Source organism: Pinus tabuliformis, chromosome J (assembly GCF_031772625.1).
Source record: "Pinus tabuliformis cultivar Carrire ecotype Pingquan chromosome J, CPIR1, whole genome shotgun sequence".
Classification (NCBI taxonomy): domain Eukaryota; kingdom Viridiplantae; phylum Streptophyta; class Pinopsida; order Pinales; family Pinaceae; genus Pinus; species Pinus tabuliformis.
Window position 1 is genome coordinate 516,217,214 of NC_142295.1, and position 16,184 is coordinate 516,233,397.

Genomic DNA, 16,184 nt, shown 5'->3' on the forward strand with positions numbered 1-16,184 from the left:
GGAAGGCTCTTGCGGAGGGGGATCAATAGGATCCATAGGTTCTTCCACATCGGGCATCGTCTCATCTTCCTTTTCCTTTGGTTCCCTGGTGTCAGCTTCTTTAGATCCCCTTTGAGTAGGAAGATTGTCAACTTTGCTAAGAGCCATATCTTCGTCAAAGGTGACATCATGGCTAATCTCGATTTCCCTTTGACCAGCCACATAGATTCTATAGCCCTTAGTGTTTTCGCTATAGCCCACGAAGATTCCTTTTTGTCCAGATGCACCCAATTTATTCCTTTTCTCCTTCGGCACATGAAAATATACCGAACTTCCAAAAATTATAAAATGAGATATGTCAGGTTTCTTACTAGTGAACATCTCTTCGGGAGTCTTGGAAGCCAATGCTTGATGAGGGCATTGGTTTTGCACATATACGACGGTATTCGCAGCTTCGATCCATAGAAACTTCAGAAGTCTTTGATCGTGAAGCATAGCATGGACAACTTCCCCAATCGTACGATTCTTCCTTTCCGCCACACCATTCTGTTCAGGAGTATATGGTGTTGCAGTCTCCCTCTTAATGCCAACGTCTTTGGAAAAGTCATGGAACTCATTGGATTCATACTCAGTCCCATTATCAGTCCTTAAGATCTTGATTTTATTTTTGGTTTGATTCTCGATCAAGGCTTTGAAGCGACGAAACCAAGTGAACACTTCATCCTTCTTTTTCAAGAAGTATATCCAAGTCTTGCGAGAATAGTCATCTGTAAAAGTGAGGTAATATAAATATCCTCCCAAGGAGTTCACAGGCATCATACCAGATATGTCTGAATGAACCAACTACAATATATCAGAGGTCTTGCTTAGACTTGAGGGGAATGGTCCCCTTTTGAGCTTCCCTTCGGCACATCCCAGACATACACCTTCTTGCTCTACTTGGAACTCGGGCATCCCTGTCACCATTTGTCTTGCACTGGGTAGAGCTTTATAATGAAGGTGAGCAAACCTCTAATGCCATAGTTCAGACTGAAGCAATGTGTCACAAGACATGACACCCAACGGACTTCCTCCACCCTGATATAATGAATCAACTCGAAACCCAAGAGTGAAAGCTTCTTTAAAATTCTTTTTCCATACACGTACCTTGCCATCGATGAAGGTTCTTGTAGCCTTTGTCTTCCATTGCTGAAACGGACACCAAGTTCTTTTTGAGATCAGGTACATATAGGACTTCTTGCAAATGGATTGTATTACCTTGATTCAATTGAAGAGTGACATTCCCTACGCCTTTCACGGGATATTTTGCATTGTCCCCAAGAACAATTTCTAGGTTGGTCTCCTTCTCTATCAGATTAGAGAGAGCTTCTTTGAAACTAGTGAAGTGCCTTGAGGCACCACTATCAATAAGCTAATTTCCCAGTGTGTCCAGGGGAGCAGTAGTAGAGAGGGCCGCTGGTAGACAATATTCATCTTGCTTATTGCTAACAACGTTAGATTCATACTTGGAGTTTCTTGCCTTCTTGAAGGGTTGCCTTCTTCCTTTATTTCTGCCATTTCTTTTACCTCTGCCATTGGACCTGCCATTCCTTTGATTGCCTTGAGAGTGATTTTGGTCATCGTCATGGTGTGAGTCCCTTTTATCAAGGCACTCCCTCGCATAGTGGCCCATTTTATTGCAATTGTAACATTGTCCTTTTCTTCCACCCTTCGATCCAACCTTTCCTTTGGATTTAGCCCCAAAATTGTTTCTTCTTTTAGCATGAGAAGAAAAGGAAGAGGGATGGCATTTAAGTGCGAGCATTTCTTTCTCTTCCATCCTTGTCTCTTCTTGAATACATCTAGCCATCAATTCCTCAAATCCTGCGATGGCATTGTTGTTGAGAAGAGTAGTCCTGAATATATATCATTCAGGTGGCAGTCCTCCAAGAGTTGTGATAGTTATTTCCCTGTCAGGAACTACTTCCCCAATAGATAGGAGATCATTCTTGATCTCGGTGATTCTTAATAAATATGCTTGCATACTCTCATCTTTGCCCTTCTTAATTTCCTTCAGCTTATTTCTAAGGAATAGAACTTGATTTGCATCATTAACTTTAAATAAACTCACCAGTCTATCGTAAATTTCCTTGGAGGTTGTCAGCTCAGAAACATAGGCCACCAGGCACTTGTCGATAGAGTCCCGAATGATCTTTCTTACTTTCTCCCTTGGACCACTTGCTTTTGGCAGCAGCGGATGCATTTGATGGAGGCGCAACAACATTGCCTCTCACATGGTCCAACACTTCCTGATCTTCTAAAGTCAGATCGAGAGACATCTTCCATCCGTGATAGTCAGACTTCTCACAGAGCTTGTCTTCGACGAGGAAGAGTGTTGAGGACCCCATGAAGTTTTTAGGATAGCCTTGCCAACCTTCTCTTCGGTGATTGCTCTTGCTCTTGCTCTTGCTTGGGCTTTGTCTTCACTTCAGCTCCAATTCCATGATAAATTATGGTATGTTCTATGCTTAGAGCAGTTTACTTCTTTTCTTCTTATTAGCCACAGATTGGCAATCACATATACATTAAGTAAAATGCAGATAGAACATTAAACGATCAACAGAAAACAAGCCAAGACAAAAGACACAAGATGTGGCGGCTAGCTAGGGACAAACCCCAATGCAGGGAAACCATTTGATCAAATCTTCTTTTATCTTCAATAGTTCAGCAGAGAGAAACAGTACAAAATCAGAATTCTGTAATTTTATATCAGCAGCAGCAAACCCTAGATCAGAAAAGTCAAACTTGGCCAAACGAGTTGAAATTGACCTCCAATATGCTTGGTCAATTTCCAGTCAACTAGCCCTCGAACAGGCTGAAGAAATAGCCCTTGATCAGCTCCAAAAACACAATTTGATCAGCCCCAAAATCACAATCAAACTACTGTTGACTTAAGTCAACTTGCTGCCCAAAACTGGGCAGTCAACGCTGGTCAAACCTGTGGACAGATTGCCTCGATTTTTGTGCCAAAATCTGCGGTCTGCCTAGAAGAAGCAGCCACACCAAAACCACACCCTTGATGAGCCAATGCTTGGTCAACGTAGGGTAAAGAGACCTTCAACAGCTTTTGCGTCTTCCTTGCCCTAATGCGTCCTCCTGCGCAGTCAACGCTGGTCAAACCTGTGGACGGATTGCCTCGATTTTTGTGCCAAAATCTGCGGTCTGCCTAGAAGAAGCAGCCACACCAAAACCACACCCTTGATGAGCCAATGCTTGGTCAACGCAGGGTAAAGAGACCTTCAACAGCTTTTGCGTCTTCCTTGCCCTAATGCGTCCTCCTTCTTCCCATGTGTGAGCTGCTCCTTGTATAACCCAAAGCTAAGGAGAGAGAGAGAAGAATGAGTGAGATGAGATGATGAGAAAATGAATCAATCTCTCTTGTATTTATATGATTCACTGAGCATGTGTGCCACACATTTAACTGCTGGCCGACCTTGACAATTTATCAAGTAAATACACATAAATTCATATCTCCATAAATACTTGTCAGAATCGGATGATCTTTAGATCAATCCTACATCTCTCGACAAGAGGAATCTAGGAAAAATATCAGTTGCCATAAATGAGGTGACCCACATGGAGTTTGGCCCTAGTTGCCAATTTTAACAGACCTGATGCATACAGGCCCAATTTTAGACCCTAACATCCAGTGTTGTATAGAGGTATGCAGTGATGAGCAGTGGCTTGCAAAAGAACATGGAGATGTGTGGTTGTTTGATGTAGCATGTTGGTTTGCAATGAGCAACTCATATTGCATCGAGTACACGTGGGGAGTGGCAGGTATAGTGGCACAGACAGGATAAAAGACGATATAGGATGGTATAGCAGTAGCACGGGGTATCCAATAGTGTACAAGGATAGGCCGTAGGGTATAGTGCCAGGTCAAGGAGTACAAGGATACTCGGTGGGATGCTGGGGCATATGGTGTTGTACAACGAGGTCTTGGAGGGTTGCCTCCAGGGAGACTTATGGACGGAGACACCAAGCATACCTTTGGGTGTAGTTCACCCAAGATCGACGGGGATGCAACTGAGTGATACTTGATTGTATCCATGGGGACTCACACGCCTGTCCCTCTTATACTTCACTTACGGGCACAGACGATTTAGCTGTTGTCCTTTGACACTCTGGGCGAGAGCAACGGGCGACAGGGAGCTCACCCGAGATATTGGGATGACAACCAACACACTAAGGGAGAGACTTCTCAGTGGTGGCATTGGGTCGGTGCACGAGTTGACAGCCATAGGTTGGGGAATGAGGTGATCATCTACAAGGGAGGCATATCATTCATCAGTGAGCCTACGCCTGGGGAGCTGGTCATGAGGGAGACATGTGTCCGGCCTCCAGACATTGCATTGGCACATTATCGAGAGGGTGGATGGCAGACTCAGTGGTGATGGTTGGCTGGAGCAAGACAGGTCCGCATACATTGAGTCGATTGCGAGTATCAGATACCCACCTATTGGCTACCTTTAGGGGGTAGTTATTTTGGCACATGTGGCTTCCAGCAGTCATCGATATTACGCAGTGGTAGGCATTGGGAAGTGTAGCATGCATTAGATTAGTTTGTGATATATGGGGCCTATATGTTGGTTGCATGCAGGGACTAGGAAGGAGGCACAAACAGATTCCAGTAGCTGTTAGAGCTATGCTGCAACAAGTTTGGCTAGGGGATCCAAGGATTCACTTGGTCGAAAGGCCACTCTATCTCGTGAGGAGCAGGACCATAATAGAGGGTGATCTAGCTCACTTTAGGGTTGACGCATGGGGGATCACTGAGGCCTCCATTGTTTGGCGAGGCAGGCTTCTTCAGTTGCAGCCCAGGATCGATACTAGAGATGGGTGGGTAGATATTGACATCATAGAGACACCTGGGTAGGATGAGCTTGGCCTCCGTCAATATTTCGCCTCCAGGTTTCAGGGGAGGAGTCTATAGTGTGCACACGATGGGAAGCCTATACAAGTTAGAGTGGTGTAGTGACAACATGGTGGTGCTTTTCTGAGACGAGCATGGGACCCGGGCATCACAGTACTAGACAACTCAGCGACCTTTAGGGATGAGTTGATTGTTATAGGTGGAGATCACTCAGATTCTCCACTGGGCTTCAGTGACTCACATGATGGCGTGGGGGACTTCATCAGCATGGTAGGTTGGTCAGCAAGAGGATATAAGGTGAAGCTCATGCGGGAGAGACTCTGTCCCCATAGGGATTGGGTTGTATCTTCAGGAGTTTACTTTTCGTGTGCATGAGGTGGACTACTTGGTAGGGCAACTTCATGGAGAGTTGGACAGAGTCTTACATTATCATGAAGGTCTACTTATTGATAGTATGTAGAGGGCTTCTAGAGCTTATACCTGGTTGGACGATGAGTGGAGCAAGGGGTGCTTCACATTGATCAAGATGCCTTGGGATCCTGGTATTGAGAGATTCCTTCATGATCAGACAATGCAGAGATTGGACTAAATTAGTGGCACATTTGGAACTCTGGTATTACTGCGATGATAGTGGTGATTAACAGTTAGAGGGGGCGCTTGTTCCTGCATTGCTTGAGAACAAGCAATTTTTGGCGAAGAGGACTGTAATATCCCCAATTTTGTGAGCATGGAAATTTTGTCTAATTTTGGTGATATTAAGTAAAAGGGAAAACATTATTTTGGAGAAAGGTGGCAAGTATTATTTTATTGGTGATTGGCGACAAATTATTATTTTATTAAAATGGAGGAAAAAGTCACTTAGTGGAAAATGACCCCCACCAATAAAATAATAATTTAAACGGGACTCACATGGAACAGTATCTCCATGCCAGTTCTCATCATTTCTCGGCTCAGAAATTCGGGGTTCTCAGCACTCTTGCTACCCATGCTCTAAGAATCTCTGATGATAGCCACCTTGAACAAGAGAAATCCCATCTTCTTGAAGTTTTCAGAAATAATGGGTATAGCAGATCTCAAAGCCTCAAGGCCTTTCACAAGGCCTGCAAAGCGCCTAGAGTTAAACCTGCTCGTGACGATCCTATCTCTAAGGTTCATCTTCCGTATATCCAAGGAACCACAGATAGGATTGCCCATATCCTCAAGAAGATTAATGTTTCTTCTTCATTCAAGCCTCTCAATACCATTAAAAATTCTCTTAGATCTGTTAAAGACCCTATTGACCCTAAGGACTCGAAAGGGGTCTACCTTGTTCCCTGCTCTTGTGGTATCCCCTACATTGGAGAAACAGGTAGATCTATTAAGCAAAGGATCAATGAGCATGCAACAGAGATTAGACACAATCGCTCCCGCTCATCAGCCTTAGCTGAGCATGCAAAAAAATCGAAGCACCATGTCTGCATTGAAGAATCCAAAGTTATCGCTAAGATAGATCATTTCCACCATAGGAAGCTTAGGGAGGCGATTGAGATCGAAAGGCACACCATAAATCTTAATAGGGATGATGGTTGGAAATTGAGTAAGAGCTGGATTCCAGCGCTCTCATCTTAACTCATCTTTCGTTTTTCTCCTTTCTCCTCTTCTTTTCTTTTTGGTTTATTTTCTTATGGTTTCTGCCTTGTTCCCCTATTTTTAATTTTTATATTTATCAAATTTTATCTTTTTTCTTTTTAACAATAGTTTCTCTCTTGATCCTCTATTTTTTATTTTATTATTATCAAATTTTTTTATATATATATATATTTTAATATAACTGCATTACATTATAAATTTTCTAGTATTATTTTTCTAGTTAACCTTTGACTCTGATTTGTTTTAATTTATCATGGATACCTTTTTGAGGGATTTAAGCGTCCCTCTATCAAATAATATAAACATGATATTATTATTAAATAATCTTAATATAGAAATTAATGTTATTAATAATTAATGAATTATTTTGGGATTAAATATTTTTATTCCTAACAGCTAGTTTTCTAATATGAATAAGTCAACCCATAACAAACAAGATGATATAAACTATTTCTACATCATTCAATAATATTGAAATACTATTTTTATATTTAATTATTCCTTAACAACTATTTTTAACTAAATATAGAATATTTTTCCTTACCTCTAATTCCAAAATAATTATTTTCTTTACCTACTAACTAATTTACCAACAACTAATTTTTAACGGCTAACTCTGGGCAACGCTGCATCCTTACTATTTATTTCTTCTGATCAATGGATTTCTCACCTTGTCTTGAGGATGAACCACATTAGTTGGTTTGAAACGTTGACCAAATCCTAACAATGTGATTAATCCGAAAGACTTATTTCTATAATTTAAAAAGGAGTTTAGAAGCATGGGGAGAAATTATAAAAGGAGGATGGACTCGTTTGCTAATAATCTTTTGACTATTACATTTCACCTTTCATCTTGTCTTGGGGCTGTTTAGCACAAGAAGAAAGTGTCGTTTAGCACCAAGAATTCCAAGCAGAATTCCACCCTCATTTCAAAGAACTTCGAGTGTCTCCCTAGTGGCAATTTGGGAGTCCAATTCAGGGCATTCCTTGAGTTTCATTGAAGGAGTTTTCCCAGCTATGCGCATTTCCTAGGCACAGAAGAGTTTGTGGCACATTATTTGGAGCAGCTGCAGTTGGTTAGAGACTCCAGGATTTTGTTGAGACATTATTCATAGTTAAGGCTAAATATTTGGAGCATTTTGCAAGGCAGCGAGTGAGGTCAGAATTTCGACGAATTTCCTCTCATTTTGACAGTGCATAGAGCTCACTGGCTCAAGTCTGCGCAGGGGCAGGAGTAGGAGGTGGGCTTTTTTCCGAGGAAATTTGGGTTAGAGAAATCAGGAATTTCTCGAAGGGGATCTTTGCAAGACTTTGGGAGGCTTTCAGTGTCATATTTTGGGAATCCTACAACAATTCCATTTTGTGGGGCATTTTCTGGCCAAATTGGGTAATTCACACTTGTTGGGGATCGCCGGGGGTTGGTGGCTTCAACACAAACTCTTTCTGGGTTTTTGTGGGTTTGGTGAGAGGAGGCTAGGATTAATTTTACAGAATTTTTGAGCACTTCTGAGGACAGAATTCCTGGTTCCATTCAGCAGTCAGCAGCAGAAATTGTTGGAGGGTGCAGTTTTCTAGGTTTTGTTGGCACTGGTGTGGAGAGACGACATTTAATTTTGCAGAATTTTTGGAGTAGATTTGAAGGCCGAAATCTCAGTTCACCTACAACAACAGTGGTAGTAATTTACTGGGTCAGTGTAGAGGTTTTTGGTGGAGTCATTCCAGTACTTGGGCATTACAATTCCAACCTGGGTTTCGCCTAGCTTGCTATAGCAAGCCCAGGTTCCTATTTCCATACTCATTGTACTCCATTCTGCTCAAAATAAATAAAATGGCTCAGAGTTTTGGTGCATTTCCTCGTGTTTTGATTTCATCGGTATGTGTTGGATTTCCTAGCTGTTGTTATAATACATGTTTCTATTATTCACTTAATATTTCCATTAAAAATATTACAAGCCACATGAGAATGCTAATTGTTTGGAATCATACATATAAACTAATGGATCAGTTAATTAGGAAATGTTTGTATACTGCAAATGGATTATTTTACAAATGTGGGCTTGCTGTTGATGAATTTTATGAAGAGTGCTGTTTAAAATAAAATGTATTAAAAAAAAGGCTCTATGCATGAGATTCTCATGCATATTTTGAGTTTTTTCGAACAAACATTAAACAAAATCCAAGTTTCAAAAGTCGCAGTAAGAATGGCATATTGCAATACGATAGAGAATCAATTTTTTTGGTCACTCATATCTGCCAAAATGTCTCAATAAGCACTTTATTCCACTAAATATTTAGTTGAATCAGAAGTTGTATTAAAATATGAGTAATGTACCATTGCTTGCAATTGCAAATAATTCACAAACTTTGTGTTGCACGAGCATAATCATTTCTTTCCGATATCAAGCACCTCCATGCATATACAGCAAACCTTCGGAAGATCCAAGCCACAAGCCCCAACAAAAGTCTTGGTTAAAAACAGCATCCTCATAAAACTGCCTTCCGTGATACGATTCTCTCAACCCTGGAACAATGGAAAAACGCTTAACAGTTGCTTTTTTAAATTCAAAACAAGTAGTCTTTCCAGATCCCAACAAATAAGAGTCTTACTTCCACATTTTGGCCAGCATACTGTTCTAACAGGTGAACAGGCCCCAGCTGCTGTATGCAAAAGCTCTCCAGTCTTGACACTCCAAATACGGATGGCACAATCCTCGCCCCCTGATTGGAATTGTATAAATTGGAATTATCATATTAGTTTTACATATTCTGTGTAGAAGTGGAAATAAAGCCATTTAGAAAAACTACAGTGCTTACCCGATGCAAGAAGTGTTTCAGTTGGATCCACGGCAATTTGCATAGTGGTGTGGGAATTCACATGTCCTTCATAGGATTGAACAGGTCCTCTCTGAACTAGGCGGCGATCCCACAACTTCATCTATCCATATAAAAGATATCAGGTCAAGTGAAAACGGAAAAGATTTTATATAAAATTACATAAAATTTGTGAAACTTCATATTTATCAAAACATATCCATATATCTATATTATGCAAAATCCTTGAGTTCTCATTCAGCATAGTGAAGGAATACCAAAATTGCAATACTTCAATTTAATCTATGCTGTAGTCTGATCTCCCTGCACTCAAAATTCGATAATATATGTTGTAGTCTGATCACCCTGCACTCAAAATTCGAAAACACAACCTATAATTTATTTTGATAAGTGTTGTATGATAAGTAGTTTCAACTAGAACATCTTTAATGGGATTAACTACTGTTTCAAAGGTCGGAATCAACCTCAAGATTGGTCAAAGGTCAGACCTGACTCTGATCAGAATCAGCCAAGGGTCAGAACAGGCTCGGATTGGAATCGGATGACAAATCAGAATATGAACTGGTTTACTAAAAAATACATAAAATGTGAAAGTTTTATTCTGAATCACAATTTTTCAATGCATCTTGGTGCTCCACAAATTCCAGATGCTCGCAAATGCTCAATGAGAGAGGTGCAAGGCAAATAGGGGCACTCGTTATATAACAATGTTTCAGGGTTTGGGTGGGTGGGTGGGGCTAGGGGATATTAGGACTTTTTTCCCCTTATTTATTGCTTTTAGCTTCGGATTTTTGCTGTGGCCACTCCTAAACCAGTTCAGTACAGAGCTGGTTGAACCAACTGGTCTCACAAGTTCCATGCTGAACTGGTTGGTTTGGTACAGAACTAGTCGCCGACCTGGTTCAAGGGCTGCTTCAAGAAGTTCAAGGGTCAAACAGGCCAAACCAGCTGGTCCCAGTTCAGTTGGTTTTAGAACGCTAGGATTAGCTTATCTGTAAGTGAAAATAATGAGAAAAGATTCATTGCAAGAATCATTTCCCCATAACTAGAACACAATTAAAGATTCAAGATAATTACTTATCCCTTGGCTCTATTGTTGTTGCAAAAGTGGAACTATTTGAGTGAGCCTACTAATCAATAACAATTGCAAACAAATATCATAGACATATTATGACAATTTTATTTGTTTTGTAGGGATTTTTGCTCTGGTCCATTGCATAAGAAAGACACCATCTCCCTACAGAAGCTACTTCTCATGAAAGATAATTTTGCATCATCTTGGATAGTTTTCAGAAAATTTGTATCACCTCAACCATTGTAATCTCCTCTGGTATTCATTAGGTGTTACTCCCCACAGCATTGGTAGACTGTAGGGAATCCTTGAGTAACAATAAACTACATTCAACAATTAGGAAAAACAACAAAATTCCTACAATGAAAAGCAAAGGTGAAAATCATTTATGAAGCATTAAATGAGCATTCCTATTACTACAAGAGAGAATAGTGCTTAACCCAATAAACTTGCCAAGCACTTAATTTCTGTTTACAATAGTATATCAATCATCAAATAATATTAATGTTTCTCTAAGTTGCACTGATACAGATACGATGTCCAAAATGGACTAGGCAAAATTCTTAGAAATGAGACAAATTTCAGAAATCCCTCATGAAATTTAAATTTGGAAATAAATCCAAAAAGAGAGTTAATCTTTATATTAGAAGTCAATGATATGTAAACAATATGTGTGAAATAAGTGTCATCACTCTACTCAGTGCTATAGTCTATCTAGGCTCTATATTTTGAATTTTTTAGATCATATTCATTACAAATTAGAAATTCAAATTACATGTAAGATTCCATTTTAGAAACGACTCCAAAACCACTGTTTCTGTCAAAATTTGTAAGGCTCCCTCCTTTAAAGTTTGTCAAACCAGAGTTTACATCAACTGCTGTAGGTGAATGCTTTCATTTAAATGATATTGCATACACACAGTGGCTTTCTTCAATATAAAAACACTTCAATATATATATTAAAATAAATTGGGAACTTGCCCAGACATGCAGACAGCACTATCACTATTTCAAGCAGAGAGTATAAGCCCAAAATGTTCATGCATTCACTTCAATGTTCAAATCAGCAGCATACAACATCAGACAGTCACACATTTTTGGAAATGAGACGAGTGATACAATAGGGTAGATGAACCTGGTAAATTGATGACAGCCAGTGATAACAATTACATGTGTATATTGTCAGCCCACAGAATGATACTCCAGCATTTGTTCATGGAATACGCTACCCAGAAATATACATGCAGACCCACACTTGCATTGACCCTTTGCTCCCAGCAACACAAGCAAGGTTTCTCTCAGAAATGTCATGCAGAACTCACAGTGAAGCTACAGCAGCAGCAAAAGCATAAGGAAATGCCCTATGACCATCTCAGTATGACCTCCAGAACTTGTGGTCATGTCCAGTAATAGAATATGGCCTTGGGAGATCAGTCTTATGTTCAGCACCAAAATACGACCTGCCTGTGACTATTTGGAAGCACCCACAATCCACATGCTCAAGCCTTTGATTAATACGCTGCCCAGAAAAGGAATTCGACCCAGCTCTTCAACCCAACCAGAATATCAACTCATCCTTCCAACAGGAGGTAACTTGAACCAGTGGAAACCCTGAACTCGACACAGAAATGAATTTCACCACAAACAAGAAGAGCAGCAGAATGTGTGGAAATTGTTCCCTTTTCAACAGTAGTTTAGCACAGACCTGGGCTTGAGTTTATTGCTCCAACAATTTCATCTTCAACTTGAAAGATATTAATTGAGAAAACAATTCAGAGATTCAACTAATAACACCTCTTCCAACTCAAAATCTTTGACAAATCTAATTCTCCATTGAGGCACGGTGGTGAAATTTGTGTGATTTCACTCTCAAATCAAAACTAGGGTGTCTAGTTTCAACACCGAAGTCTGTTACGGCGGCTAGGGTTCCAAAACCCTAAGCTTATGTTCAAGAAAACTCTCCAAGAGCTTTTCCTTGAAACTCACAATGCACAAATGAGGAGAGTCTCCTCATTTTCCTTTTTTTATGAGCTTAGGGTCACCTTTTCACCTTCCCTTTTATTAAATCAACCTTTCTAAAGTCACTTTATGATATTTCAGCTTATAAAGGTAAAAATACTTTTCACTTGCCTATGGAATATCACCCTTTCTCTGTTTTAGACTTTATAATGTTTTCCTTAGGCAATTTAAGTCCCCTTTTATTAAATATTTCCCAGCTTTAGCCTATGGGAACCACTCTAGGCTAGCGAACTCCGTCATAAGCTTCCTAAGGGGTCAAGGACATTACAGTTCTTCCCGCCCAAGATTACTTGTCCTCAAGCAATTTCAGTTCAAGATGTTTGAGCACCTGTTAACCTTCCCAGGTAGCATCTTCTACTAGTAAATATTTCCATTTTATCAAGTACTCCTTGATTGTCTTGTTTCACAACTTCCTCTCCCTTGTGTATAGGATCTTTTCAGGAACCAAGATCAATTCTCCTTCCTCATCCAATGGTGGGAGTTCAGTGGAAACAATAGCATGTTGCCCCAAGGCGTTTTTGAGGCACAAGGCATGAAAAACGTGAACTTTACATCCTTCTGGAAGCTCAAGTTCATAGGCCACTTCTCCTACTCGTCTCAAAATCTTGAATGGCCTGTAGAACCTGGGTTTCAGCTTTTCCGCCCCTTTCGGTTTCAGTGATGACTGTCTGTGGGGCTGAAGACAAAGGTACACCATATCTCCCACTTCAGACTTGCACTCCACCCTATGCCTATCTACATACAGTTTTTGTTGATTCTGAGCCATATGTAGATTTTTCTTGAGGACTTTTAAAATATCCTGGCCCTCCTAGATCCAGTATTTGGCCAGTGGTGCCCAACTATCCCCAAATATCATGTTTGAAAAGGTCAAGGGGTCATATCCATATAATGCTCTGAAGGGAATCATGCTAATGGATATGTGGAAAGTGGTATTGTAGCAATGCTCTCCTAGATGCAACCACTTCACCCATGCCTTTTGTTGGTCGGTTATGTAATTCCTAAGATAGCCTTCCAGCCACTTGTTGACTATCTTTGTCTGCCCATCAATCTGTGGGTGATAACTAGTGCTCGGGGTTAACTTAGTCCCCACAAGTCTAAAAATCTCTTGCCAAAAGTCACCCATGAACCTTCTATCTCTATCACTGGCAATGGTCTTTGACAACCCATGCAATCTGAAGACCTCCTTGAAAAATAGCTTAGCCACCTATGAAGCTGAATATTTTGACGATATGGCAAAGAAAAGGGCAAGTTTTGTGAGTTGATCTACCACCACATATATGCAATCTTTGCCCTGCACCAGAGGTAAGCCAATGATAAAGTCCACGGAAACACTCTCCCATTTCTACTTCGGGATGGGGAAGGGTTGCAGTAAACCTGCTGGATGCATGTGCTCTGTCTTGTTTTGCCGGCAAGTGTTGCACTCCCTCACAAATCTCAACACATCCACCTTGAGGCCTTTCCAGGTGAACCTCTCCCTAATAATCTTGTAGGTCTTTAGATATCCCGGATGTCCTAATAAGGGTGAGCTATGAACTATCTGCATGATTCTCTCTTTCAGTTTTGATTCCGGCACAAGATAGATCTGGTCCTTATAGTAAATAATGTCATTCATAACTCGATACCTATCATCACAGATTAATCCGTCCAAAATTTCACAAGCAAATTTATTCTTTGAATACTCTACCAGCAACACTGACTTCCAATCTTCTGTCATATCTATGAGAGAGAAAGTGGGTGGCATTCTTGATAGAGCATCAACCACTATGTTGTTCTTTCCCTTGATGTACTCTATCTCGAAGTCGTAAGCCTACAACTTGTCCATCCACTTTTGCTGCCTCTCACTCAATTCTTTTTGCTTCATGAAGAACCTTGGGCTGTTATGGTCAATCTTTACTTTCAATCGGTTCCCCACCAGATACTATCTGAATTTCGCCAATGCATGCATTATGGCCAACATCTCCTTGTCATATATCGAATAGTGCAACTCATAATTTCTAGGCTTACAACTTTCAAAGGCTATGGGGTGTTGATTATGTATAAGGACTACTCCTATTCCTGTACTCGAGGTGTCACATTCTAGCACAAATGGCTAGGTGAAATCAGGTAAAACAAGCACTAGGCAAGTGCTCATCACCTCCTTCATCCTCTCGAATGTTTCTTGTGCTTTCTATGACCAAATGAAGGTTCCCTTCTTAGTGAGGTCTGTAAGAGGAGTTGCTAACTGCAAAAACCCCTTAGCTTTCTATAGTAAGTGCAAAAACCAAGGAAGCTTTTCAGTTTTGTAACATTTTGTGGGGTGGGCCACTCAATAATTGCCCGGATTTTCTCCTGATGCACTTGTACCCCTTCATGACCAATCACATGTCTGAGATAGAGCATCTCTGTCATGCCAAATTCACACTTGGACTACTTTGCATATAATTCCTTCTCCAGAATTCCCAACACCTCGTCCAAGTGTCTCGGTGGTCTTCCCATGTCTTGTTGTAGATTAATATGTATAAGGGGGGTGGTTTAAGGATGACCACCAACACTGGAACGCTTAGTGCATTTCCCTGAACTCTTCCAAATCTGGCAAGAAATTGAGGTCTTCTGCTAGAGGAAGTGCTCCTCGTGTTTTGAAGAGGGAAACCTTCAACCTTGAAAGGGAGGTCTCACCCCGCATAAAAAGGGAGAACCTCAACCTATGATGGTTTAAGGATGACCAACAAATCTAGAATGCTTAATGCAATTCCTGGAACTCTTCCAAAACTGGCAAGAAGCTGAAGTCTTCTGCTAGAGGAAGTGTCCACAATTCTTTTGAAGAGATGGCTCAACCCCACATAGATGGTTTAAGGTTGATCATAAACCGAAGGCATGCTTAAGGGCATCTTTGTCTCTAGCTACAACTTTGAATCTGGTACGACAGGTTGTGGCTTAGGCTTGCTTGATGTGGCTTTGAAGCTTGTAGATGACCATCACTTCCCCCCTGTCAGATACAAGGTGAGATGATGGAGAAAACTCAACTGCAAGATTGTTCAATACTCTAGAACAAGTTCTAACATATGACTGAAATATCTTCTTGGCTGTTGAATCCCATTGCCAAGAAGCGATCCATCCAAGATGAATCTTTGTTCTTGCAGGAGGCTTGTTTTTGAAGCATCTGTTTGAAGAATGAGTGGTTTTATGACAGTGCTCACATGGATGAAGATCAAAATAGTGATCTTTCATATGGCCAACTCGGTCACAGTGTTGGCATTTAACAACTTTTGGCTGCGAATGTGGAGGAGCATAATCTGGAACAATGAAGGTGAACTATCATGAAGGAATCCAGCACTCTGAAACTGGATGGGCTTTGAGTAATCTGGACTGTGAAAGCAAACCTCCTTATCATATCCAAGACTTGTTCTGTGCTTGTTATGGACAAGCTTTTCCCAAGGTCTGATGATGGGCTTGGGAAGCGTACGTTGAATTTCTGCTTCTGCATTCAAATCTGCCCTTGAGATTGGTACTACATCTAAATCAATCTTAATATCATTGATATGATTACTTTCTGGTAGTTGATGGGAGTCTGTCTCAATTTTCTGAATAGAAACAGATTGAGAATGATGACTCCATTGTTGTAATTCTGCTTGCTGAAGCTGAGATTCAAGCTACAAAAATTCAACGTTTTATTTTGCATTTTGTAAACAAGTTCGAATATCGGAGAGAGTGTCCCTAGTGATTTGGACCATCTCATCAATGGAATAAATTAGAGTATTT

General features: G+C 40.6%; 1 protein-coding gene across 1 annotated transcript in view; it reads right to left on the reverse strand.

Annotated features, from left to right (window-relative positions):
• Window positions 1–16,184, reverse strand: part of LOC149228023 (Transducin/WD40 repeat-like superfamily protein) — a 394,377-nt gene that overhangs the window by 13,980 nt on the left and 364,213 nt on the right. The window contains exons 11-13 of the mRNA XM_089378042.1: window positions 9,338–9,458; window positions 9,131–9,241; window positions 8,856–9,044 (exon numbers count right to left, since the gene is read on the reverse strand). Of these exons, the coding sequence (XP_089234168.1) occupies window positions 8,923–9,044; window positions 9,131–9,241; window positions 9,338–9,458 (354 nt within the window). The 3' untranslated portion in view covers window positions 8,856–8,922. The remainder of the gene's footprint in view (window positions 1–8,855; window positions 9,045–9,130; window positions 9,242–9,337; window positions 9,459–16,184) is intronic.